The following is a 26,122-nucleotide window of genomic DNA, read 5'->3' as shown; positions in this document are numbered from 1 at the left end:
AAAATTCATTTAAATCGTTATTTTATTCGTTTAGGAAATCAGGTCTTAAAAATGATTAACATAAAGCTGATAAAAAATCCCAGATATCTTAAATGCCACAATAGGCATGTCGTGTTACGCAACACTTGAATCATATTTAGTAATCCTATGAATCAGTATTGCGTAACACAATCGTCAATTCAACACTCTTGCGTAGGATAAATTAATTCGTCAGTAACCACATTCATAACTCATCTGTAGATAGTATAGTTACTGGGTGCTGATAAGTCAAAATTATGTGAATACTAGCTGCGCCCCGGGGCTTCGCTCCCGTGGGAATTTCGGGAAAAAAGTACCCTATTTGTAGGTTATATCCGTGTAACTAAAAACGTGTATCACCTAAAAAAGCCGTGTTCGTAGTGTAGCCGGACAGAGGTGGGTCCCCGGTCGGTCTGCACTGACAGTGAGAAAATGAAATTCCTGTCTCCTGAATCTCTGATCACGAACGCTCCCACGCTCGCCTCTTTCAGCATGTTTATTGCACCCTGGAAGGAAACAAATTTATAGGTTAATACGGTCGGAATGCGCGCACGTGTGACGCAATTTTCTTTTGTTTTTCATATATGGCGGGAAAAGAGCGAGTGGAGCCGAACTTTACGTGTGAAATCTATGGGAAACGAAGTTATTATTATAGATAACTAGCTATCTACACCAAAATCCGTAATTATAAACAGAAAAAGGATTCATTTTTATACTATGTAGTGATACTGGAGCACGCACACACTCTTAATAAATTTTTAATGCAAGTTAATATTGGCATGTGTTTCATCCGTGACCCGACTTTTCGGTAAAGGTATACGTTAAATACCTCGCATAAAATAATAAGGTAAACATACATACAAATTTTTGTTTTTATACTATTAACTAAGAAATATGCTAGATAACGAACACAAATTCAACTACAAATCCAATGAGACTTATATTAGTTTTACAACAATATTTTATTTAAGCAGAAATTTATAAAGTATTACATGTACTATCTACAATTCTAATATACGTTAGTCATTACATTCGTAGTGCGGTAGTATAATAGCGGAATGTTATTACTGGAAATCGGTTTATCGTTGGCGTCATTAAGGCTATCTCCCTATTTCAGGAATCAAATAAGTACCCAATTAACTGTATTTAATTAATAGGTGTGGAAATGATAGGGGCATATTTTAATATGTTTCCAGTTATTTATCAGTGTAATTGGTCAAATTATTATAATATATGCCTGAAATGTATGGAAGCATAAATATAAGTAAATAAATATTAATAATTTCTTAGCATAATATAAAGGAGTTTACAAGCGAAAATTAATGACAGTAGCTTTTAATCTGCTAAAATGATAATATTATAGTTAACCATTATAATAATTATTTTTATAATATCAGTATCAGCTTATATGTATATAGTTCAAGACACGTCACTTTTTATTTCCCTATTTATGTCAGAAATTTTAGCTCTCTGTGGGAAACAGGGAAGATTTGAAATTGTCAAGATTTTTTAAACAGTAATGAAAAAAAAATCGCAAACTGCGCGCGCACCAAGCCTGCGAAATATTACAATTACTATTACGTAAGTATAAAAATATCATTGACAAAAAGTCAGGAATTTTTATTGCTTAGTTACTTAGTTAGGGATTTTGTGAGAATTATTTAAATTCGTATCTGGTAGCCCTAGCTGGAAATAACCCTATTACAGCGAAATTCTGTCGTGGAAACGGTTATGCGGTTACGAGTTTCGTATAATTGCTTGTATTAATGTGTACGGTCATTCGAATTGCTGTACTGGCGCGCATCATAACCACATTAACCTAATGCCGGCTATCGGCAAACAGTTCGCCAAACTTTGGCGGATTCGGCATGCAATGCCGAGTTCTGTCTACAGCTTTTTTGTAAACTGTAATTGTAAATTTCTGTCCTGTTGTCTTCTTAATCTAGAAATCATAGATTGATTTCTAAACTTTCATACAGTAAAAGTATATGTACGTGTGTAGGAAGGCTATATTTAGAAGGAGCTTGCGTGGGTAGCTCAGCTGTTCCTAATGGGTGGTGTGTGGGCGCACGGCACACCCCCTCGTGTTTTATTTTAGATCTCGCCCCTAGTATCATATCAAGGTCGATTAAAATCTAGACTTAATCCATTATTCAAAGCAGACATGAGACACGCAATCCGTCCAAATATGATAAATAGCTTTAAAGGTACACTAACTCTTACCTTCAACTCCGCCCGCGGTAGCCTGTTTATGTTTGACCTCGGGTCATTAATTATTTCTAATTATAAACTTCATCAAAATCGGCCCCACGGTTGGGCTGAGAAAGCGTGACAAACAAATAGATTTTCACAGTTATAATATTATAGTAAGGATTATTTCCAAGGGGTGGAATGAGAGGTTCATGATTTTGCCTTGAAAAACGCATTTACGAGTAGGTATTTAGAAAAGATAAGATATATATAAATTAATCAGCTTATGTCCTTATATTTCGTCATCATTGATCTTGACTGAGACGCAAAGAAAAACATATTTTTTCAATTTTAGGTGCCTTAAATAATTAATTTAATAAACACTAGCATCGACTTTCAGCTCTTATGCTTACAGACAGTTTTAATCTAAAAAAACTTATACCTATTCGTTATAATTTTATTTCTATAATTAGTAGTTATAATTTATATTAGTCTTTATAAGGTTTATTTTCCTATTAAAATCCACTGTATCAAACTACGATCATTATTGGTATTACTAACCAAAACTCATTTGTTCTTCTAACCAAAGAGTCCATTCCCACATATATACATAGGTAAGTGGCGCTTTTTATTTATCTTTTGATAACTTAATAACTCTCGATTATCATGACTACTAAAAATTTGATAAGTATTGATAACTTAAGTGATTCACATGGTGAAATTTTATTTCTATGATATAAATACATAAGCACATTAAATCTACGTTCACACATTCTATTGCATATAATATATAAAAATATATTTTAACTGTTTCATAGATTTTTCATCCAGTCTCGCAAACTTGTAATAATAATATAAATTGGAATATCACAACTAATATATAAAATAAAATCGCTTCCAGCTATCTGTCCCTATGTATGCTTAAATGTAAGTATACTATGTATATACTAAACGGCTCAACATATAGTGTAATTCCTGAGGCAATAAGGAATTTGGTTGGTAATAAATAAAATATCAGTTCAAATCTATACATTCTTCATTATACATTCATCAACCACTAAAAGTAATTTTCTAAAAAGTCTATTTTAATTCATACTGGTGTGTAAAATAATAAAAACTCATGGTAAGAATAAATGAAGTTCCAACTGCATTTTAAAAATATTATTTTATCATCACTTATTAAATGATAAAAATTACAATTGCCACATGATGCCACTGATTTTCTTTTTACTGATTACAAGATAGGATTCTACAGAGCTTGACTCATGGTCTGACTAATACAATTGACAAGACTTTTGCGGACACTAATTGTATTGGATCATTGAATTAAATATTATATTTAAAAATAATTTGAATAATACTAACCTGTAAGTCTAAATTTCCATAGTACCACCCTGATAGCCTTAGCGCATTCAAAGTGTCAGCTAGCCTCTGAAGTTCATTATTATATGCTGTTGGCAACAGGGTTGTACGGGGTGGTGGGTACAGATGAGAGTTGGGCAAGTATGTCGGCTCGAAGCGGTTGTTACGAGATAGGATGACAGGGGAGTGTGGTCCATGGGGTGGCCTCTTCCCGGGAATCGGAGCAAGTGTCACCCGCAACTCGTTTCTGCAGTTCGGACAGCTCCCCACTGCCGATTGCCAGCCATTGAAGGGCAGATCCACATCGACACATGAATCTGAAAAGATTGAGAAGTATAATTGTAGATATTTGAAAATTCGGCCATACAGTGGAACTGAGATTATTGTCTTTTTAGAAAATGCTTGCAATTAAGCAAACTCAGTTTTAATTGAATATTATTTCAAAATCAAAAGAAACCATAACAAGTCCTCATAAACTGGAAATTAAAATAAACGAAAATTCAGTAAGCCATATTTTATGAAGCTATTGGCTAAAATAGAAATTGGAGGAAACCCAACTTATAAAAGGGTTATGCGTTAATAAACTGGAAAAATATTTTACCCAAGTCCACAACTACCAGTAAAAAAACAAAGTTGAATTGAGAGGAACTCTTTGCTCTCTAATCTCTAGATTTACCGCGGCCCATTTCTAAATCAATGAAATTTTCAGATTTACAAATTATGTGTCAAAGAAAGAGATGTGTATGTGAAAGTATTCATGTCAATGTTTGCTGCAATAATAATCAAAAATCAAGCAACATCTAGTGGTAACATAGTGGTATACTAAACAAATATTTAAATTCGTAGATTTAAGATAACAAAAGCGGAAAATACCATTACATTACACAAAGACAACCACTTTTATCTCCAACAGGAAATAAAACTATGATCTATTGATGACTATATCTATCTATTCATTTGTACTAGCTTTAGCTACACTTACAGTGTGGAGTAGTGAGCCTGGCAGCTAAAGTCATGTTCAATGAATTTATTATTGCGTCCTCCTGTTCTAGTACACACATTTGTTTTAGCCTCCAAAGCTGGAACTGTTTATTTTCACTATTTACACTTTGAACAAAAATAGCACTAACATAATGCAGACTAATTCTTTTTTATTACACACACCACAAATAGCGTGGCCACATGCCACAGCTTCTCGAGTTCTCTAACTAAATAACTAGGTATATCTTTCAGCACAACCAAAAAAATAAAAATATCTTCCGTGAAAACAACACCGCAAACGCAAATGTACGTGTGTATACACACAAAATTTTACACAAACACAAATAAAATACGTCACGTCAAAGAAATGTCAAAAACACTTTTTTAATATTACTGACAAGTCAAAGAACATAATGTGGAGGGTTGTTTCAACGCGAACGATTTAAAACAGAGAATGGCAGCAATATTGACAAAGGCAATGGACGCGGTGAGCAAGGCGTGTTCCGTAGCCGCTTGCTAGCACACAAATGGATTGAAGTAGAGAGGGGGCTTCGCACGAGGACGAGGCCGAGTTGCCCGAACTGCGATACGAAACATGAACGTTCACTACTTCTCAGAATTCATTCACAATAATCACCCAAATAAATTACTAGTCATTGTTCATCATTATATATGTGGAAATCGTATCTATGAAAAATATAATCTGTTGTTTGCTAATCATTATTGTATTTTGCCACAAATAGATATGTAAGTAGGTAAGTATTTCAAAATATTATTTAAAAACAAAATTCTTGATATAGCCACTAATGCACGTCACAAACGTCACATTAGTATCGCCGCCGTAGCGTATTTTGTTAATCTGAATTTTCTGAATAGGAGCTGTATGCATCACCTGTGCATGACAAACTTCCGTCTTTGGGAACGTTGACGTTGGAATCCGGAAGAAGCGGAAGACGGACAGATATAAAAAATACAGGTCTTGCGTGGCTGAATTCCTTCAAAGTCCTGTTCCTGCCCTGAGATGCATGTAGGTACAAAGGAAATAAAATACAAGATTGTATTTTGGACTGTATGTTCTGCGGGTAGTTCGTAAGTAACCTCCTTGTTCGACTCACTTTGTTTCAAGTTGATTGCGTAAAACCTACGTTAAGGAATTCAGTTTTTTTTCTCTTTGTCTTGATTTAATAATGCCAAATGCGTACTGTTCGTTTGTCTCAGCGAGTAAAATTAAACAAACGATATGAATCTACATTTTTATCATTCGATAATATTGAGTCTATTGAGTATGATTGGATCAAGTACCTACTCTAAAGTACCTAAAGCGATAGTAATTCATGGAAATAGGCAATTAAACGTGATACAATTTAGTACGACGAAGGTTGATTTGTACATACAAATCAATAAATCAACATATTATAGGTAGGTCAGGTAGGTTTTAGATAAAGTAAGTTTGTACATAAGTACTTATTATAGATAGGTTAATAAGGTGGGTTTTAGATAGGTAAATGTCTATTTTATGATTACGAGCCTCCTACCACGAAGTACTTCTAAATCTTCTAAATCTATGCTACCAGGTGCTGGTACCTTATGACATTTTCTTACGCTAAATTTAATGGAATAAAATTTAAACTTCATAAAAAGAATTGCCAGCATACGCGCCATATGCGAGGAGCAGGTGTCCGCTCACAATACATTCGCATCGCGTCTGCCAGCGAGAGCGGTTTCCTGGTATCGCGATTATATTCGGCGTTCTCGGAAGCCCTTACCTGGCCGCTTTCACAACATCTGCCGGTGACACTGCGTACCCGCAGCTGCGTGACGTGGAGATAAAGATTATGATTCGTTGGATTCAATTTTGTAACCGTTTTGGATAATCAAAAACATCGTGACGTATAGTCACGATGTTTTTGATTATCCAAAACGGTGTACTCTTGTTCGTAAATGTAATGTAACAGTTGTTGAATGGGAAGGCTGGCATATGTTTCATTCCACGTAATGACCACACGACCATGCCTTGGCAACCAAAGTTGAAAAGCAAAACGAGTGGTTCCCGCTTCGCTATTCAATTTTTATGCCCTAATTTCATCGACAGAATGAAAAACAGGCAACACTGGTTAACAAAAATTTGCGTTCATTTAAATCAAATCAAATAATTTATTGCTTCCTTAATGTCATACAGGTCTTACCCATCTACGCCTAGCCTAGACCGCCTAAAATATTGCTAACGTTACCGAAATAACCTAACTGACGATGTTTCTGCCAAAATTAATTACTGACCAACTGAAACTATACTATAAACGGCTACGGGATTAATTTTATTAGTAAGCGAAAATATATTGCATTTAGATATAGGTAGACAACGTCATATCAAAATATACTTATTTCAGTGTATTTTTAACTATGATTTTTAATTAAGTAAGTACAATTATTATCTCCTTTTGTAAGTATAATTATTGTTTGTTTTTAATTCATTCATTGACCCGCGTCCACACGCGTCGGTCAGTCGCACAGTATCGTAAAAGTCTATCGTATCTTTACTCATAGTTCGTCAATGATAACGGTGTCCATGGCCAGAGCTGAACCGTTGTTTAATCTGTTTTATATTAATACTCTTTATATTAATCTTTACCATGGCCATGGCATTATTTTGTCCCGAGAATTGATTGCCTTTGGGCTCCGTCCGACAGTTAATCCGGACTTGGGTATGGCACCCATTCGTAGACAGCTGAATCAATACGCGCGACAGCTGAAAACTCCAGAATTAGAGAGGTCAAAAGTATTTCGAAGAAACCGTGCCATAGGTACTCTGATTTCAATTTCGCTTCAATACCGTTGTTCTTGGTACTTCTTTGAGCGGGCTGAGTAAACATTTACCTAGAAACGCCTATATAACGCTGCCCACAGCCAACATTAGAAAACGGTCAACTCATTTCTTATATCATCGCAGTAAGATCTAAAATTGAATGCAACGGGGCAGCGACTTCTTTCGATTACTGTAGTTTAAATTGGCACTCCAAATGAACTTAATTCGTAGTTCTGTACCTATTCATACTCGGAAACAAAAATGTTTCCGATTCGTCGGATTTTGAATCGGCGCTTGAAATATTTTTTTAAGTTAGGAATATTTTCATTATTTGCATTGCAATTATTATTACAATTAAATATTACGTATATACAATTAAATGCAATTATTTATTTATTTATGAAACCTTAATACTTACAATTTCCGAAAAACCTATGCTGATTCATTAGATATATAAGTAAGTTGTGTTAGGATCTTGTCTAATTCTAAAGACTGTTGTTTATAAAGTATTTTAATTTTATATTAATTGGGACACACATATGACAGAGTTCGTAGCCAAAAAATTTCTTTTTTAGAACACAACCTTATAAAAAAAATTAAAAAATAAATCTACTTCTGTTGCCAGCAACAAGTTGGATATCAACCATTTTAAAAACACCCACATACTAATAGGTACCTAATTACTTTGTAAATAATTTTCACTAATATTATAAATCTGAACGTAAGTTTGTTACCTTTTTACGTTTTATTCTTGAAATTGCATTACGTAAATTCGTGCGGGCGAAGCCGCGGGTAAAAGTTAGTAATATATAATTTCGCCTGATTTACCTATTAAACGCCATTATGGTTAATTAATTTCAGTTGTGACTTGTCATTGAACAACTATTACTAGGAATTTGCTCTATTGTGCTCACCTTTCAAATGGATACTACTTAGGTACCACAGATTATACAATACTTTACTACTAAGAACTTGTATTTTGCACATTGTATTGTATATTGGTTGTCTATAAAGAAGTTCTAGTGAAGTAACTGTCTTCTGGGTATAGAAACGAAGGTAATAAACTTTAACAAATTACTTCGATAGCGTTTCTCGCAACAGCAACACAATTTTCGTTTAAAAACGCCGTAATTAATACAATTACAGTTGTCATACTTACAAATGTTTTTGAGATATTGTTTTTGTGGGCTGTATACACACCATTTGTGTTTCGCGATCGCATTAGTCACGCTGTTAAACGATTACTAGAAGAATGTTGTAAAAACATAACAATGACGTTTTCTGAATACCTAAAATATGTTTTGCTATATAAAAATCTTACTATTTTCAGTAACTGAATATCGTTATAATAATTACACAGATTAAAATACTTCCTTCGTAATAATTTATATATCGCACTTATCTGAGTTTTGTTTGCACTTTTTATGTGCTTTTACACCTTTTTTTTGTTCGCAAATCGTTTCATGTGTTAAAAGCTACCAACACAGTATTAAGTAGGTACTACATGAAAAATCAATTCTTAAATAACAATCTATAGTAAATAGTGGTAATACTTATATTAGAAACTAGTTTCAATTTTACATCAAGTCATTAATTACGACTTGGGTAAACTTGGGGTGAGTATACGAGTGTTTATAATTTCTGCGAAAATATGTTAACATACCATACAAAGTACGTGAGCAAGTACATACATAGATATATGTATAGATAGGTACATACATACAACGTTACGCTCAGCCAACTGTGAGCACGATTGTGTTCGAAGAATCGCGCTACTCGGAATCATTATAATGTGAAGTTATTTACACTTATTCCAGTGAAGAAATTGTTTGAATAGCCCCTTATCCAGTAGGCCGTGAATATTTTAAAATTATAAAATAATAATAATTAAAATAAATACGCAATCAATGTTATTGACAACATTGCTCATAATATGTATATTATTGTCATTGAATCTATATTGGTTCTGTCAGTAATTTGTGAAGGCTGATGTGCTGTCGACTGTACATCACACGACCAATGGAAACATTACCCTTCTTTTGGGTATATGTCCTTCATTGACATAAAAGAAATCTTGTTACCAATCGGTACCTTCTCGGAATTCGTTGTGTTCACAATAAATAAGATATTCACGCTTTTCTGAAATTATGAGAATAATGCTTAGTACTTCCAAAGAAAATATAACAGACTAGATGTTGCCCGGGCCTTCGCTCCCGTGGAAATTTTGAGATTAAATATAGCCTATCGCAATCTTCGATAATGTACCTGTGTAATGGTGAAAGAATGTTTGAAATCGGTTCGTTAAGTTTCGGACCCGCTTCACACATACAAACTTATAATAATAGTAGACATATTGTCTGTGAAACCGACATTGATTCTGGCTGTACGAGCGTGTACATAGATCAACAAAAAATAATAATAGTGTAGCATCGTAGCCTGGGCCTTTGTAGCACTCGTAGAAAGTGCTACGATTTTTTACACAAAGACTAGAAATAGACCGACTTTATAGTCAATGACTATAGATACAATTTCACCTAGCTATATGAATCTTGCTATACGCTTGAAGTCGAAGAGTGTCATAAAGAATAGAGAAACGCTTTTAGATGAAAAAGACCTTTATTTAATACGTATTAGACATAAATATATCATCAAAGTATTTATTCTTCATCACACACACACACACACACACGATCGTAGAAACTGTCGATAAAAATAATGATATTTGAATTCGTCTTTTATCGTCTCTAACTAGTTTTTTAAAGATATTATTTTGAATAAGAAATCATTTCTATACGAACATCGCTTCTCGGAATATCTTCGTTATTGAGCTCTCAGATGCATGGGCTGTAAAGAATATTGCAGTGAAGAATAATACGTGCCTACACAGATAACTTGTGTAGACACGATGAGTAATGTTGGACGAAGTCCCCGAAATGATTATGAATTCTAAGCACACGACTGTGTAAATAATGTCTGATTATATTGTTACCGTTTAGTAGGAACACAGTAACCACAGAGACAACACAATACTTGAAGATCCTTATATATTTTTTGCTACTAGTTTTTACGCCTGTTCTCGGCTACCTGAATCTATAATGTGTTTGTATGCATTAACATAAGCTCCGTTAAAAATGTAGACTAGTAAAAAAAAATTATTTAGTTTTGTTTCACAGTTGATCTCATCAAAAAAATAATCGCTAATTCGCCCCAATTTTTGCATAGAGTAACTTGATATTTGGTTGATTGTACGTAACTACATGATGGTATTATAATTTCATTTTCCCAGAACACCTAAACCAGAAAATTCTGTGATTGCGACTTAAGCTTACAATATCAAATGCCAGCTACACACTACGACATGAATGAAATATACGCCGAATCCGCTAAACTTCGGCGAACTGTTCAGGGATTATATATGCATGTATATAAAAGCCGGCATAACGGCTTATGTTAGGTCATGGGGATCGAGTATGTTATGCACAAATGGTCAAACGGGTGGTGGCGGCATTATGGGTCCGGTCGTATCGTTCCGTCTACTGTGGTTGAGCTTTGAGATAGTTGACCCATGCGTCAACTCGTGAGCGGAGGGGGAATTAACTCGACCTCTTATTAAAAGTGTGTTGTTTGATCCTGTAAAGGCCTAATTACGGAATAAATGATTTTATCACATTTTATTCATTTATTTTGATAGTTTTGAACATATCTTATGTATTGTTATCAATATTCCTGACACTCCTGTGCATCCTCCAACAATAGATCCATACTCAGGGATACAGCACCGTTTTATTTGTGTTCGCTCATTGTGTCTCCCACTCGACCGTGAGTAAGGAACCGTCATCAAAAATCGTACGGAATGTGGACAAAATTATGAATAGAATTTTTACAGCGGCTGCTATTGAAAATCCGAGATAACGAATATGCCAGGAACAAACTACACTTTTTATCTACATTTTGATGGTTGGCGAAGACGGAAGGAGGCCTATGCCCAGCAGTGGGTCTTCGTGCGACAGCCTTCGCCGTTTTTTCGGCCGGATTTTTATGTCACCATTATTTTAATTATTAAATTTGAGTTTCCAATTTTTAACGGTCGAGGCGTCCATGGATTTTTATTTATATCTTTCCTTTCATCTCGACTCACGGGTCTACTGAGAGGAAATTTCATTTCAACAGCTCTTTTGTACTTTAATTTGTTATTTTAATCTTCCTACCTATTTGCATAATTTGTTAAGGTCGTTTTTATACAAATAAAAATAAAACTGAATGATGAACGTACCTAAAGGTCTTTAGTTTAATCATTTCAGGTCGTTGTATAGGACCTACCATGTTTTCTCAAAACGCTTACTTCTTATATATATATATATATATATAATAAATGATTAAATTACATCATTTGACAATTGACCACAGTGTTTGCAAACTTTGTCTTTCTATGTTACTAAAAGCTTTAAGGAAACCCACGGACAACATGACTCAATAACTATATGTGACATTTATTAATACCAATAGTTTCATGACAAAAAACGACTAAAGTATAAATAAAGCAATGGGCGAGACGAATATAATGATAACTTTACTTCTATACTGGCACGGTATTGAATGGGAGCAAAAAAAAACGAATGTGTGCTGCTTTTCTCCTCCCGCGCCGATTGTAAAAGCGAAGGAAAAGAGGCTATCAACTGGAGATATTTCCCAACGTATCGCCTTTGAGAAAAATCCCCAGTTAATAGCCTATATAATAATACCTACTATCAATTTACCATAATAAAACCGTGATACAGCAAATGTTGTCTCCGAGTACGCAACTCATTGCTCTGTCTACCCCGTAAGGGATTAAGACGTAATACTATATCTGTATACATAGTACATATATATTAACGGCAGACAGACAGACAGAAATTGACAAGCACGGCGACTGGAAGTTCGTTGAAACGTAATCAGCAACTTTAAAAAAGCTTATATTAGCTACATCTTATAAGCTCTAAGCTTCACCCAACAAATTTATAGCAACTGAAAGTGATTTCTAGAGGACCGTACGCCTTTTTAATAATTCAAAAGTAACTATATATAGTTCAGTTAAATGCGTCTTCTATAATGAACGGAGACAGGGGCACGTTTCAGCTAAAAATGATCGGATATAAGTACATACAATCGTTCGAGATATTACTAGAGTGCATACGTTAAAAATATAGTATAGGATTATTATTATCGCAAACACTACGATATCGCTGTAGGTACATATGTACTCATACGTACCTAAGCAACTGTAAACTGATAATGCAAATGCCAAATTCTCGGAACCGAGGCGATTCCACATAAATCTAAATAATCAGGCGCCTCACAGTCTCGGATGAGATCCGTTTTGATAAATTCTATTTCTTATAGTTCAATCAGGGCCTAAATGACCCTTAGCACAGGAGCAGGGAATCGGAATTCCGATTCTTTTCTCATGTGCACTTATTCTGCGACCTAGGGCGCGTGGATCAGGGTACGCTGAAATTGTATATGCGAATATACGATTTCAGCGTTCCCTGATCTACTGTTGAATTAGACAGATAAATAAATGCTACTAAAAAAAATCTATAGATCTGAAATAAAGGCTCTGCGAAATGCTGCGAACTAAACTGCGTGTAAAATGTTTGGGAACTGAATAAAGACGCATCATCATAATTAGCCTAGGTTGGTCACAACTCTTGATCAGTCGCTGAATTCAGGAGTTTAGGTCATATATCTGTTTGTTTATCCGATATCTGTTTGTGTATCTTCCATAAATTAGCTAATGTCGCTGTGTCTGTCAACTGATAACATATTCCGTCATATAGTTTTCATTGATTTTGCTGTGGTCATCGTTCATTTCAATTTTTATTTTTTGCGACAAAGGACTAAAATAGATAGTAATCCCGTAATTTTAATATGTAAATAATATTATTCATACCGAGATTGGGATAAAATAGAATAAAAATGCATTGGATATTCTGGTAGAATTTTATATGTTTCAGGCGTGGCTGAATTCCACAAAATCCAGAGCCTTTTCATGAGAACTTCTGTGGCAATTGTCCAGTACACAGTGAGGGGACGCTGTCGCTATGGCACCAATTATGACGTAAAGTGTGATGTAGACTGAGCACGAATTGACCGAATGACGAAATAATCACATGGAGGTGGCAACGGGCGTGACCCACTCACTGACACCTCGGATATCATCGTCGACCGGATCTCCAATAATATTCTGAGAACCAGTATTTTTAGGAACACATTATTATTTGCGTTATGAAGTAGGACCTAAGACCGGTCTTTGCGGTTCCTTGTGGTACACCGTTGTGTAAAGTCTTTGGTTTCTCATTTTACTAACTGAATTTGACCACACTTAAATATGAACTTCTTTTTTACACATGTGAATTAAATTTGAGTATTCTGTTTGAAATTCCGTTTTTCTGTCCATATTGTCGTCCACCAACGCATAGACTCAACTAGATACTTATCTTCCATAATCTCAAGGGTTATGACATCGTAGTGCGTTACTTACATTCAGATTAGGTAAGTAATAAAAAGTACATAAGGCTATAAGAGGATTTCAGATATATTTTAATTTTTAACCTTATGATTACAGAAAACGTATTCAAGCTTTTGGTGATTCCGACAAATTCCAACTTTAACGTTGCGTCAATTTGATTAATCATGTCTCCGTAGTAAAGTTAACGTCTGATCATCAATCAAGCACGGCTTCACTCATTTCATATTTCATACAAAGAATTTAGAAAGCATACGGCCTATTAACAGGCACAGTTCTCGGAACGGGTGCGTCAGGCGATATAGTTGGAATTCTAGAAATACGGCGACCTGCCTGACTCACAGGGCTAAGGTTGGCCTCTGTCGCCTATTTTAGGTCAGACCTACCTTTTGTGTTCCATTATAATAACTATTGATCAGACATAACCGTATTACTTAACCTGACAATACAGAAAACATAAAAAACAACCGAATTTTCCGAAATCCCGACCTACACTTTGACATTGTAAAGATTTGATTTTCACAGAATTGTTGAACATAAATCCCATTCCGAGAAATTATATTTTAGGCATAAATTTTATCAAGATCTAGGAATTTTCCAATTTGTAAATCAATCAATTATTGAATGTATCGTCGATCTAATATGGGTTTATTGTAGGTAAATACTTAAAATTGATATGGAAAGAAATGCAGAGAAACAAAACTAGACTAGTCTTATGCGGTTATTAGTAAATATGCAGAATAATAGGTAATTATTATATGCTACTTTTATTAGAAAATAAATGATTCATTATTAAAAGTAATTTAGTAAATAACAAAAGATGTCGATTCACATCAAAGTTATTCTAACTTGAATATTCTACTACGAATTCGGAATGAGGGATTACATATTTCATTTGAAGGCTTTCCTGAAACTCCTGAAATTGGGGACCAAATTGGATTTGTTCAAATTAGATCTTGCTTTATAAACCGTTTGATAAATACTAAATATTGGTTTAGAGAAACGGATCACTTTTAATTTATCAATTTAGATTTTAAATTTACAGAGAATTAAGTTTTTGCGAGAAACGATTGCCATGGATGTTTTTAATAAAAACGCAATATCTAAATTTTAATACAAAATTTCAATTAGGTAGCTATTTTATAGATTTACCCTTTTTGCAAAAGTATACCTATGCCGATTAGATGTCATTGTTTTTTTTTTTTGCTTCTGACTGCAAATTAAAAAAGCGGGACTGTCAATTCTGAATTCAAAAATCGGACGTCCCGCCAACATTGGGACTTCTGGCAATGCTCAGCCTCTCAGTAAACTTTTAATCGAGTGTCAAATAATTTCGGAGTTTCGGTAATTGGCCATGTACCTACATGTTATTGAATCGAAAAATTGTGGAGTTGAGTTAATTATGTAAATTTAATTCGTTAGGTGTTCATTGTATATATACATATATTGGCAGCGATAGACTGCAAATAAAACCTATAAATCTGACATTACCTGCCCGTCACAAAAAATACTGTGTCGAGTAAAGAAACAGCCCTTGCTCTTTTAAGAGTTGAATACCTAGTTGATAAGCTCCATTGTCTGCAAAATCCCTTGTTTTATTGCACATAAAATGCATCTATATACAATCACATTTTAAAAAATTCAATGAAAAACCTACGCAAATGCGGCCTTATCGGTGTAAGAAATATCTTCCAGGAAAACAGCATTCCCCTTTCTGATTGGTGCGTCTATAACTTCTGAAATATATATTTATTTGTGATAAAATAAATAAAGATTATATTGTTATTATTATCATATTGTTTTTAAATTTCTTAATCTTAGATCTAATTGAATGATAATTGGAAAAATCAAAAAAATGTGATTTATTATGTTAGGCATAGAAATTAAGATGCAGCGTTTTGAAAAAAGTGGATGTCGGAACTTAACGGTCGTGATTTCGGCAGCGGAAAGAAGGTAAGCCAGCTGCAACCTGTTTTACAAGTAGGAAACCCCTTTCACTCTGAAACAAGTCTGCCCCGGACAAAAATAGTTATCACTCTCCTTAAGATTACACAACTAATTGACGGCCATCATAAATCCGTGGTTAATATCGGCCCACGTAACGGAACGTGTCTATTTTAAAAATCGAAACGCCATGGGTCGTCGTTCGTGGAACAAGCGCATTGCGCCGACGCCGGTCGAGCTTCTCAGAATGCCAATCGACTGCGTTTCTCGGCAAAATTCTTGAATATTGGCGTCGACACGGACTTTATGAGTTTCGAAGCGAAAATGGGACATATTCTATCGTTCCGAGTCGCATAATCTTTCGGAATACATCAAAGGCAGCGGTTCTCAAACTATTCTGAAGATGGAAACCTATTGGAAAGCTATGCATTTGACGGAGCGAACCCTAAATTATAACATGTTTTTTATTTATATATACTGACCAAACAGCTAACACTCTATTAGATCTTCAATAAAGTTCATATTTTAGTTTTAGACAGGTAATGTCTTGCAAAATTAATAAATAAATATTCAAATAATTCACACAGATGGAGATTGATTTAAATATGGACAAAACTTTTCTCGGCAACTAGTAGATACTGTATTTTTTCATAAGACCATTAGAGTACCTACAGATGCTTTGTGGAACCCTAGGGCTCCGCGGAGCACACTTGAGAATCGCTGAACGAAGGTACTCCGACGTAATGCACGTTTCTGTCGTGTTAGAGTTTATCTGCGATCTGTTGGCTTTCTGAGACCATTAAGGAATTCCTCTGCGGCTGTGGCCGTTCCTGATGAGATCAGTATGGTCTCGCGCACCCACCACACTATGAAGACAGAAGTACACAAACTAAACTTAACCATAAACTGCCTACGTTGAATTCCACTATCAAACAAAATTAAATACGTATTTTTCCGTTATTCTCAATAGGAGGCACCTATTTGATTGCTTTCGTGCGTGCGTACGTATTATTAGAACGCAGAGTTCAGATAATAGAGGTTTTTCTAGGTTAATATATTTTGTATAATAATACTTACAAATTATAAAACTAAGTCCTCTAACGCGTCTGTCTGTCTGTTCGCGATAAACTAAAAAACGACTGCACGGATTTTCATGCGGTTCTGTGTGATTCCTGAGGAAGGTTCAGGTGTATAATCAATTGTGTTTCTACCCGAGCGAAGCCGGGACTGGCCACTAGTTTTTAATAAATAGCTATGCATATTATTATAGCATATTTTTATCAAATTCTTTGCAATTTCAATAAAGATTTTCAATTTTTTTTTATGTGCATCATTCACACAAACATTAAAATAAAACCGGTTCTGTACACGTCATGTCAAGTGATCTCAATATCATACATATGTATATAAAATTCACATTCACATCAAATACCTAATTTAAATTGTTAGATTCAACAAAACCTTTTCCAGGCTTCGCTCCCGTGGGAATTTCGAGATAAAAAGTACCCTATGTGTTATACACAACAGGTTATATTCTATCCGTGTACTACATTGCGTAACAATCCGTCCAGTAGTTGCTCACAGACTTTCGCATATAATATAATTAAGGTCTAGATAAGTATTTAGTGCGAATGTGTATTTTAAATACCTACTTCGAAGAATACGATCATACACGGAACATATACCACACCCAGTGCAAAAATGTATTTCTGCTGTGTTTATAATTATCTGGCGCCAGTATTTCTATCGTAAAAATGACTCATTACCATTGGTCATTTAAAAATATTTGAGTGTTTAAACACCGTATCTAGGTAACTTAGGGAGAAAAGTACTTTGTAAGTGCTTCAAAATTTATCATCAATATAAATTCCACACAAAATACTTACCTACTCGTAAATGAAGCTTAACGTATTTTTTAGGGTTCCTTACCCAATAGGATAAAAAGGGTAAAGAGGGATATTTTATTCTATTGGGCAAGGAACCCTAAAACATACTAAGAATCCGCTGTCCATTCATTCGTCTATCAGTCTCCTGGCTTCATCTCATGAACCGTGATAGTGCCAGTTAGTAGAAATTTTCACAGATTATGTATTTCTGTTGTCGCTTTACAACAAATACTAAAATACAGTTACAATACCCACGTACATATTTAAGGGACTCCCATACAGCATGACTTTTTATCCGTTTTTATGAATGACTTAATAATTAATTAAATTATTTATTTTATGGCATGGGTATTATGCGCGATTCCGACTTGCACTAGGCCGGTTTTATGTTTTACATTTTTTGATAATACATCAACTTTTCAAAATAAAAATGTATGATTTCTTGATGCCTAAAACATTCCTGAGAAGCCCACATAGATAAGTAATTAGGTATATCAGTTTACTGGCCACCGCAACTAATCATTGATTACAATCAGGCAGGCAACATTATTGCGATTAATAACAGTTCCTACAATATCTCTTACTGCCGAATTCTCAGAACCGTTTTAAGACTTTTGGGCAATAAACTCGTTATCACGGAAGATTATACGACTCAAATAAAATTTTACCACTATATGCGATAAAATAACTGAGATTTTACTTGATTCTTATTTGAGAAGGGAAATTTACGCGGGCGAAGCAACAGGCAAAAGATTATCATGTCGTCAGTTTAATCTTTGAACTTACTTATTCGATCATAACAATATTTGAACGACATTTTTAATATAACTTTATCAGCGAACACTGCTATCATAGGTCAACGTATAATAGGATGGTCATGTTGTTGTAAATTAATTGTGTTTACTATGGAATTACTGGTAGTACGTAGGTACTTGCATTTTCAATATTTAATGGATATAATAATAACGTCAGTCATAAAAAATTGGAAACATGTAGAAAATCATACAACTGTAGAGGGTGTAACAAATACTTATCTAAGTATATACGAAGCAGTAAAATATGAAAATACTTTTAAAAAGTCGTTAGTAAGACATAGAGAGTGATCTCATAATACATATAACGACGATCTCATAATATAATAGACGACCTCGGTGGCGTAGTGGTAAAGTGCTTACCTCTAAACCGAGAGGTCCCGGGTTCGATCCCCGGTCGGGACATGATGGAAAATGATCTCTTTCTGATTGACGCGGGTCTTGGATGTTTATCTATATACGTATATATTATAAAATATAGTATCGTTGAGTTAGTATCCCATAACACAAGTCTCGAAGTTACTTTGGGGCTAGCTCAATCTGTGTGATTTGTCGTAATATATTTGTTAATCACTTATTTCTTTTCCACCTATACAGCTGAATTTGATCAGTCACTAGCACGTCAACCTACCCAGATTAATTGAAAATTCGCCGCTGTTACCCTCGCGTAGAAGTCGATGCAAGACATTGCAGGGTAACTGACATGCAGCTTTACATAGTGAAACTGCTTTTTTAACCACCGACGACAGAAGGAGGAGAGATATAATTTTAACGAGTCTGTGTATCTGTATGTCTGTTCGAGTCATCGTAGCAGCCAAACGGCTGAACCGACAAGATTTTTTTTTATTAGAAAGAGAATTTAATCGAAATGGATTCTTAACTATGTTTGGAAAATGTGTGTTCAGAAGTTTGAAAACCTCTTATCCGGCAGATGAGAAAACATCGGAGTTTCATACATTTTAAATTTAATTTTCTTTTATCCGAATAGTGAGCACAGTAAATTGATTACGTACGTATAGTCATATACGTACGTACGTATAATACATTGCGGTATGAAGTATGTCCTCTCATAACACCGAGTGCAGTGCAGCGAAAACCGGGTCACATTGACCTGGTTTTATTTAAGTATAGTTATGTGTATATTATTTTACTGTTCTGCTTCGGATAATGGTGGATCAAATGCCGCAATGTCATAATAATTTATGCATTTTTACATTCAAGAATTAAAATAGTTTGATTGCGATATGACTAGCGGCCTCACTTGGCTTCGCTCGGGTAAACCTACAATAAATTATACACGTAAACCTTCCTCAAGAATATAAACAAAAAACCCGCATCAATAGGTATCCGTTGCGTAGTTTTAAAGATCTAAGCATACATAAAGACAGACAGAAAGGGGGAAGCGACTTTATAGTGAAGTACCTACCAATGCATGCAGTGAGGTGAAGAAATTTGAAAAGGCATTCTTGCAAACGAGGGTCTAGTCTAGACTAAACTAGAGCTAGCTCTAGCAACGAAGTGACAGTTTAATCAACAAGTCCAACGTGGCTATTGAGTTTCCCGACTCTTGTCATTGTCACTGTCTCATTTGCCATTGTCACACACCTCGTAATAGAAAAAGATGTAATCTTGAATCTGAATCTCGAATGCTGTCGACTGCACCCACTCTATTTATATATATTAGTAAACACATACATATAGTATTCAAAAGATAAATCCGTTGTTGTGACAAAACAAACCAAGTGATACAACAACATTTCTTACCAGCTGAAAGTTATACATTATAATCATTCATCAGTCTTGATGATTCCATTCCTAAGGGGGTCTGACGTCAGGTAGGCGGCCGATTGTCACAGTCGAATCTTCCAAATTTTAAGGCTTATTTTTTACAATGACGGTGTCACAACTCCGAATGAAACCAAGAACATGCGAACATACAGACATATGCTTTGGCATACATAATTTTTGTCACGGGAAAAATTTACATAAATTAATTAATTTGTGATATTTGTGTTTGTAAAACACAGTTGTGAAGTACTTTACAAGTAGAAACAATTTTTTTTGCGTGGTTTATAAATTACTTATCCGCTTCAAAAACCAACAGACTTGAAAAGGAACGAGGCAAAGCGTTGAATGTATTGCAATGTTTGAATATACATATAATTTAGACTTAATCTGAACTGACTAAGATTCAATTTTCAATGGAGGTGATAAAGATCAAAGGCAGTATTTCAATCAGTTCGTTAGACGGTTTGGCCGAGGCAGTTCGCGGTAGCTCAGCCGCCATTGAAATTTAAACTAGCTGTTCCTCGAAGCCACGCAAATACGAACAATTTTTTCATCCTTTCCCTGACCTACCAGTACGAATTAAATAATTAAATAACTGGAAAGATATCTAATCAATTTAAAGAATTATCTATGTATTATCCTTATTATCTAGTGCTGTAATTTAAGGTTAATGTTGAGGAAACTTTGTTTTGTCATCACGTTGAATTTGATAGCGGGGGGAATCTATGATTCCTACTACAAAGAACACTTATTTCCGCGCAATAGTCAAAATCAAAGACACATTGTGCAAACGTCATTACGTTTACATAGAAACGACAGAGATAAATAAAAATTTCCTTTCGCCATTTTCCCCAGCGTTAAAATGGACGATAGTCAGTCAATTATTTATCTTCACTTCTAAACTAACTTGGAGGAAGTGAGTGTGTAGGATCTTCCGAACTAGTGAACTAATTATATATTTTCACAGGAAAGAAACAGCTAGTGTCTTATGCTATCTTTTGAATGAATTCAAAGCTACAGATCATTACTTTCAATTTTATATCTAAAAGTAGCATCTAATGGTGGGCTTCGATAAAAGCCAAAGTTTAATGCCATGCACGTTTCAATGCAAAATGAGTGTTCGCTCCGAACAGCTATAAAAAGGAAGTGATTCTCAGAAATTCTCCATAAAAAATACACTTTAAATTTGAGGTCAGAGGGGAGTCGGAACAAAACGCCATCAGCATGCATGTTAAATAAAATCCATTGTCAGTCTTCCACGAACAATTGCATACAATTTTCAAAATGAGACAATGCGAAAAGAAATAAATAAATAAAAAAATGAAGTCATAATGCGGCGATTTCTCATAACTACCCTCGGGTAGAAGGCTTCCAAGGATTAATTACGAGTTCCGAGTAGGGCCGCCACCGGGCCATTCGATTCTCGGTAAACTCGAATCGAAAAAGGAGCAAAAACCGAGCGGCGCGTTCCGAGAATACGCGTACCTGCGCCCGCGCCGCCATCCCACCTTGTTTCGTCCGATGCTTCCAAAGAACACCATTTTCCTAGTAGACTCTTATAAACTCAGGTTTTGTGAAAGCATGTCTCTAGTCAAACATAGGAGAGACAGTCAACTTACTATTATGATTTGAAGAACCTTCAAAGAGCTGAAAATTGTATGAACTCCGCCTTAGAACTCCAGTCTTGAGATTTCAGGACAAAATGTAGCTACCTGGTTTAACTTTCGTTTAAAATGTAAACTTTAAGCAAAGCCGTTAAAAGATCCTTATGGAACTCTTATAGAGCCTTTGTAGTAAAGAATTGTGTTATACTATTTTACATCTATTTCCTTTTATATTGTTTAATATAACAGCTATTACTGACTGACTAATTTTGTTAACTGACTGATTAATTTGAAATAATTTCGTTTACGAGGTCCAATATATCCGTGCACATGATAACACACTATACACATAAGCATAAAAAGTTATCGTTACTCTGAGAGTAGATAGCATTGTTTGGAGCACAATGCTAGAGGCCCTCGTCCTTCATACATGTTTCATTTGTTTGTCATATTATCTGTAAAGACGTTATTTACGCTATTTAGAACTTATTTCTCTCTGTTTGCTCTTCCCGGAGTTTATCTATCTTATAACTGGGAAAATAACTAACTATATTACTTGTGATTTTTGTAGGTACATACCTACTTACCTATATAGAAATTCGAAATTGAAAAATTACGCACTAGACCAGAATCATACGAGCAAAGATGCGTATTCATGATTTCATCATAACACTATTTTATATGGCAATAATAAATACTAACTTTCCAAAGTTAGCCAACCCGCAATATATGCGTATTCAGGTCAAATCTTGCAGAATTAAAACCACTTTCTCTTTACCTAGCGAGTTGAATTTTCACACGATTCAATTCCGATGACAATGTACTTTATTGTAGACACGGCCTTAGTACATGTGACTAGAATTGGCTTTCGTCGAGATTGGATTTTTCTTTTAAAATTATGTATGGAATTCTTATTAATATAAGGTATTTGCATAAAATGCCCTTCATATAACCGGATATCTTCCATCAAACTTTACTGATCATTTGATTCAATTGCAGTTAGAATCTTTAAAATAATCAACCAATGAAATTATATATATAAATAAACTTTTTGTATGATCCAACTACTGTAAGTATTTCTTAGAAGTTGATCAGCGTCATAGAGCACTTAGTACTAACAATAGAAGCGGCCCCTTTTGAGACTTAAAATAACGGCAAAAAGTGTCATTGTCTCCCTTCTTGGATAAACAAAGCCGACAGTCGAGTTCCCGGTATACAATTTACCTGTCTGTTCCCGGTATGTCATGAACAATGTATGTATGATTGACACGCACAGATCGTCGTAGGTGCGATGAGCTTGACGTAAATTATGAATGCAAAATCATTATACCTAGAGGTATCTCTAATCTCTTTCGTTATCACGTATTGAATAATAAAACCAGTAGCATCATACTCAACGGGCCTTAAAAGACGTACAATGCCTCAAATGTTAAATGATATGTGGTTAACGTTCGTTGGTAAACGTTCTTTTAGATAATTACTTTCCTATACAAATGCATATTCAATGTATAACTACGGAAAATGATGAACAGGCAAACACCAAATTATTGAAATGTAAATATTATCCACACATGAACTCTTACGTAAATCAACACCGTAATGTTACAACAGGTAGGTCGTAACGAATAAATTCATAAACGGTTTTAATTGTCCTGATATAGGTAAGACACGCCACATGGTCTGTTAGCGACATTTTAATTAATTGGCTCCGAGCATGTTCTCATAGCAAATATTACGTCTTTAATCACATAGAAAAGCTTTTCTGGCACACGGACCATTTCATCAGTGGAATTGCTCTTGGCATTTCAATTTATTAAATCTTCAGACCGCAAATTTCCGAGAGTAAACCTCAAATTCATTAGCCTGAAATGGCTTTGTGCGTATATATAGAGGTAGAACCAATGTCTACTTTTACTTTATAATAATTTGCAGAGATTATTTTCTTATTACGACATAAAATGAATCTCAGAAATGTTTTATCACCAGCAATTAATCACTGAGCGTTCATCGTTCTGAGGAAACGATCGTAATATCGCGTGATACTGCTAATTGTTTTCTAGCTAAACCAGCCTGAACTCGTTAGCAGATTGGAAACGACGTAAATAAACATTAACAAATCTGAAATAGTTTTTAAGTGACCACTTCCTTGAGCAGAAGCGGTATTTTTGATGTGATTGTCGAAAGTAGAAAGTCACAGTATTTTAGTGAGAGTTTTGGAGCGAGAGAAAGGTTTTTCGCAAATATGTGTCTACAAAAAACTGATGTTTTAGGTATCTATATACATATAATTGCTATATATATTATGTCTTAGTATTTAGTTAATTTGTTATTAGGCAATAACAAATTGCCTAATTGCCTAATAACAAATTAACTAAATACTAAGACAAAGCTAGCTAAAAATATAAACGGTATGCTCCAAAGGGTTGTTGTTTATGTAGATGATGTCATATTTTTATGTAACAGTTGAGGGCCGCTTGACGTAGGCGCACATGTTTGCGTTATGCGATACGTAAATAAGTCTTTTATCATATTAAGGTTTATCATAGTGGGCACTATATAATGAACTCGTGTGAGTCTTTGGCGCCATTGGTTTCCATTACAACTCGTAAACACATGACGACGGCGATGCGAGGTTTTGAATGATCTTGTAGGAATGTTATGTGTTGACAATAAATAATGCATCTGTATTCATTCTAGGTAGGTAGATCAATACTGTAGTATTTTAATTCAACCAGTTTAGTTGAATTAAAACAGGTACTACAAGAACTTCACTTTTTTCACTTCACGCATATATCACACATCTATTTAATATCCAATAAATTATAGTCAAATTAACACGAGTGTATTAACTGTAAATAGATAAATCGTTTGATCCGGTTCGAAGGACCAAACACATGCCCCATTGGTTTCACTTCACTGACAAGAGCAAATAAATAGGTCATATTTCAAATCGTTAAGATACCTATAGTATTCTCGTCCCAAAATTTGTTAAGGCTAACTAGAGCTTTATTTATTATGGTGACTTTAGATATACCTACATAATTACTGTGCATGTGTATATTTATAGTGTAAATCTGAAAGGTCACCTGTAAAAATATAATAAACTAGTGATAATGAAAATACTATAACATTAAAAGTAAAAAGATACCCAGTTTGAATTCTTACCTGGTAGTTTAACCACCATTGGAGGTCTGATAGGGTGTTTGGGATCCAATGTAAACGCCTTATTATCCACAGAGCACGGAAACACACAAGCTCACTTATAATTACTTATATTTCCTCAAATCCACTTTATGGCCGTTTCGCTTCTCGGTAAACTCTTTATAAACAGTTTCGTAGAAACCGAGTGCACTGGAGAAATTAATTTGCAGAAATCAACGTCGGTGGCGGTCGTCCGTCCGCGTGCCGTAACAGAAACGCTTTCTAAGAACGCGCACATTCAATTTCACTCAATGTTGATGTATTTATCACAGATAAGCATATCGCGGCGGGAGGTGAAAGTTCGGCGAGGAGAGTCGCCGCTGCGGTAACAGTCTCCTTTCGTGTGTACAAGTAGACTGAGCGCGAATGTGTAGAGCTAGCCGACCTCCGCTTAAAGCGGAGTAAACACAGCGCAGGCGAGGGGGGCAGCGGGGCGGTGCGCGGGTAGCGGAACGCGACACGACTCGCCCCGTAGTCAAGTGCGACGGAGAGCGCGTACTGCTATGCTCCCCACGCGGCTTCGCTCGCGACATGGTCGCTACACTTCTGAGAACCGCCAACCTTGGCACTTCCACGAAATAACTCGAGGCATTGTCACTAATTTATAAAACTTGTGTTCTTCCGTCCAAGGCTGGAGTACACCCGGCACGCCATGGCTACCGCGTCGTGACTACGCCATAAATGTATGCGTGCTCGGGTGTTGACCCTTGTGACCGGCAACACAGTAAAATTAGGTAACTTGTATCTATCTGTTCATCAATCATAGCTTAGGCCCGCCTCCGCCGCATCGGACGAGTAAATGATGGAGGAAAGGTCATTGACTTCTTGATCTATTTTCTAATCATGGATAGAGATGAACTAAAGGCAAGAAATGCGTATTGACTAACCAAATATATGATTAAAAAATATTTCTTATCTATTCATAGGAAATCCATCCATGCAACATCAAATGCATGTATTTGGATTTGGAAGTCATTGTAAAACTATTTAAGTGGCTCATAAAAATCATAAAACCACGAGATATG

General features: G+C 35.2%; 1 protein-coding gene and 1 long non-coding RNA gene across 3 annotated transcripts in view; one reads left to right on the top strand and one right to left on the bottom strand.

Moving 5' to 3' along the window:
- The window catches only part of LOC128673749 (suppressor of cytokine signaling 2-like), a 28,876-nt gene extending 3,401 nt beyond the window's left edge, over positions 1–25,475 (bottom strand). The window contains exons 1-3 of one of the 2 annotated variants that reach the window (XM_053751812.1): positions 25,062–25,475; positions 3,574–3,887; positions 379–524 (exon numbers count right to left, since the gene is read on the bottom strand). In XM_053751812.1, the coding sequence (XP_053607787.1) occupies positions 379–524; positions 3,574–3,887; positions 25,062–25,080 (479 nt within the window). In that variant the 5' untranslated portion in view covers positions 25,081–25,475. Of the gene's footprint in view, positions 1–378; positions 525–3,573; positions 3,888–4,552; positions 4,973–25,061 lie in introns of those variants that run through there. The other variant, XM_053751811.1, reaches the window with a different exon arrangement.
- On the top strand, positions 5,167–13,775 carry LOC128673753 (uncharacterized). Its single transcript, XR_008405119.1, has 3 exons — positions 5,167–5,306; positions 5,428–5,640; positions 13,351–13,775. It is a non-coding gene; the product is annotated as an uncharacterized LOC128673753 (long non-coding RNA).
- Positions 25,476–26,122: the final 647 nt, after the last annotated feature.

This window comes from Plodia interpunctella, chromosome 11 (genome assembly GCF_027563975.2).
Source record: "Plodia interpunctella isolate USDA-ARS_2022_Savannah chromosome 11, ilPloInte3.2, whole genome shotgun sequence".
Lineage (NCBI taxonomy): Eukaryota > Metazoa > Arthropoda > Insecta > Lepidoptera > Pyralidae > Plodia > Plodia interpunctella.
The sequence above is the reverse complement of the archived record's forward strand: the minus strand, read 5'-3'. Positions and strand labels throughout refer to the sequence as shown.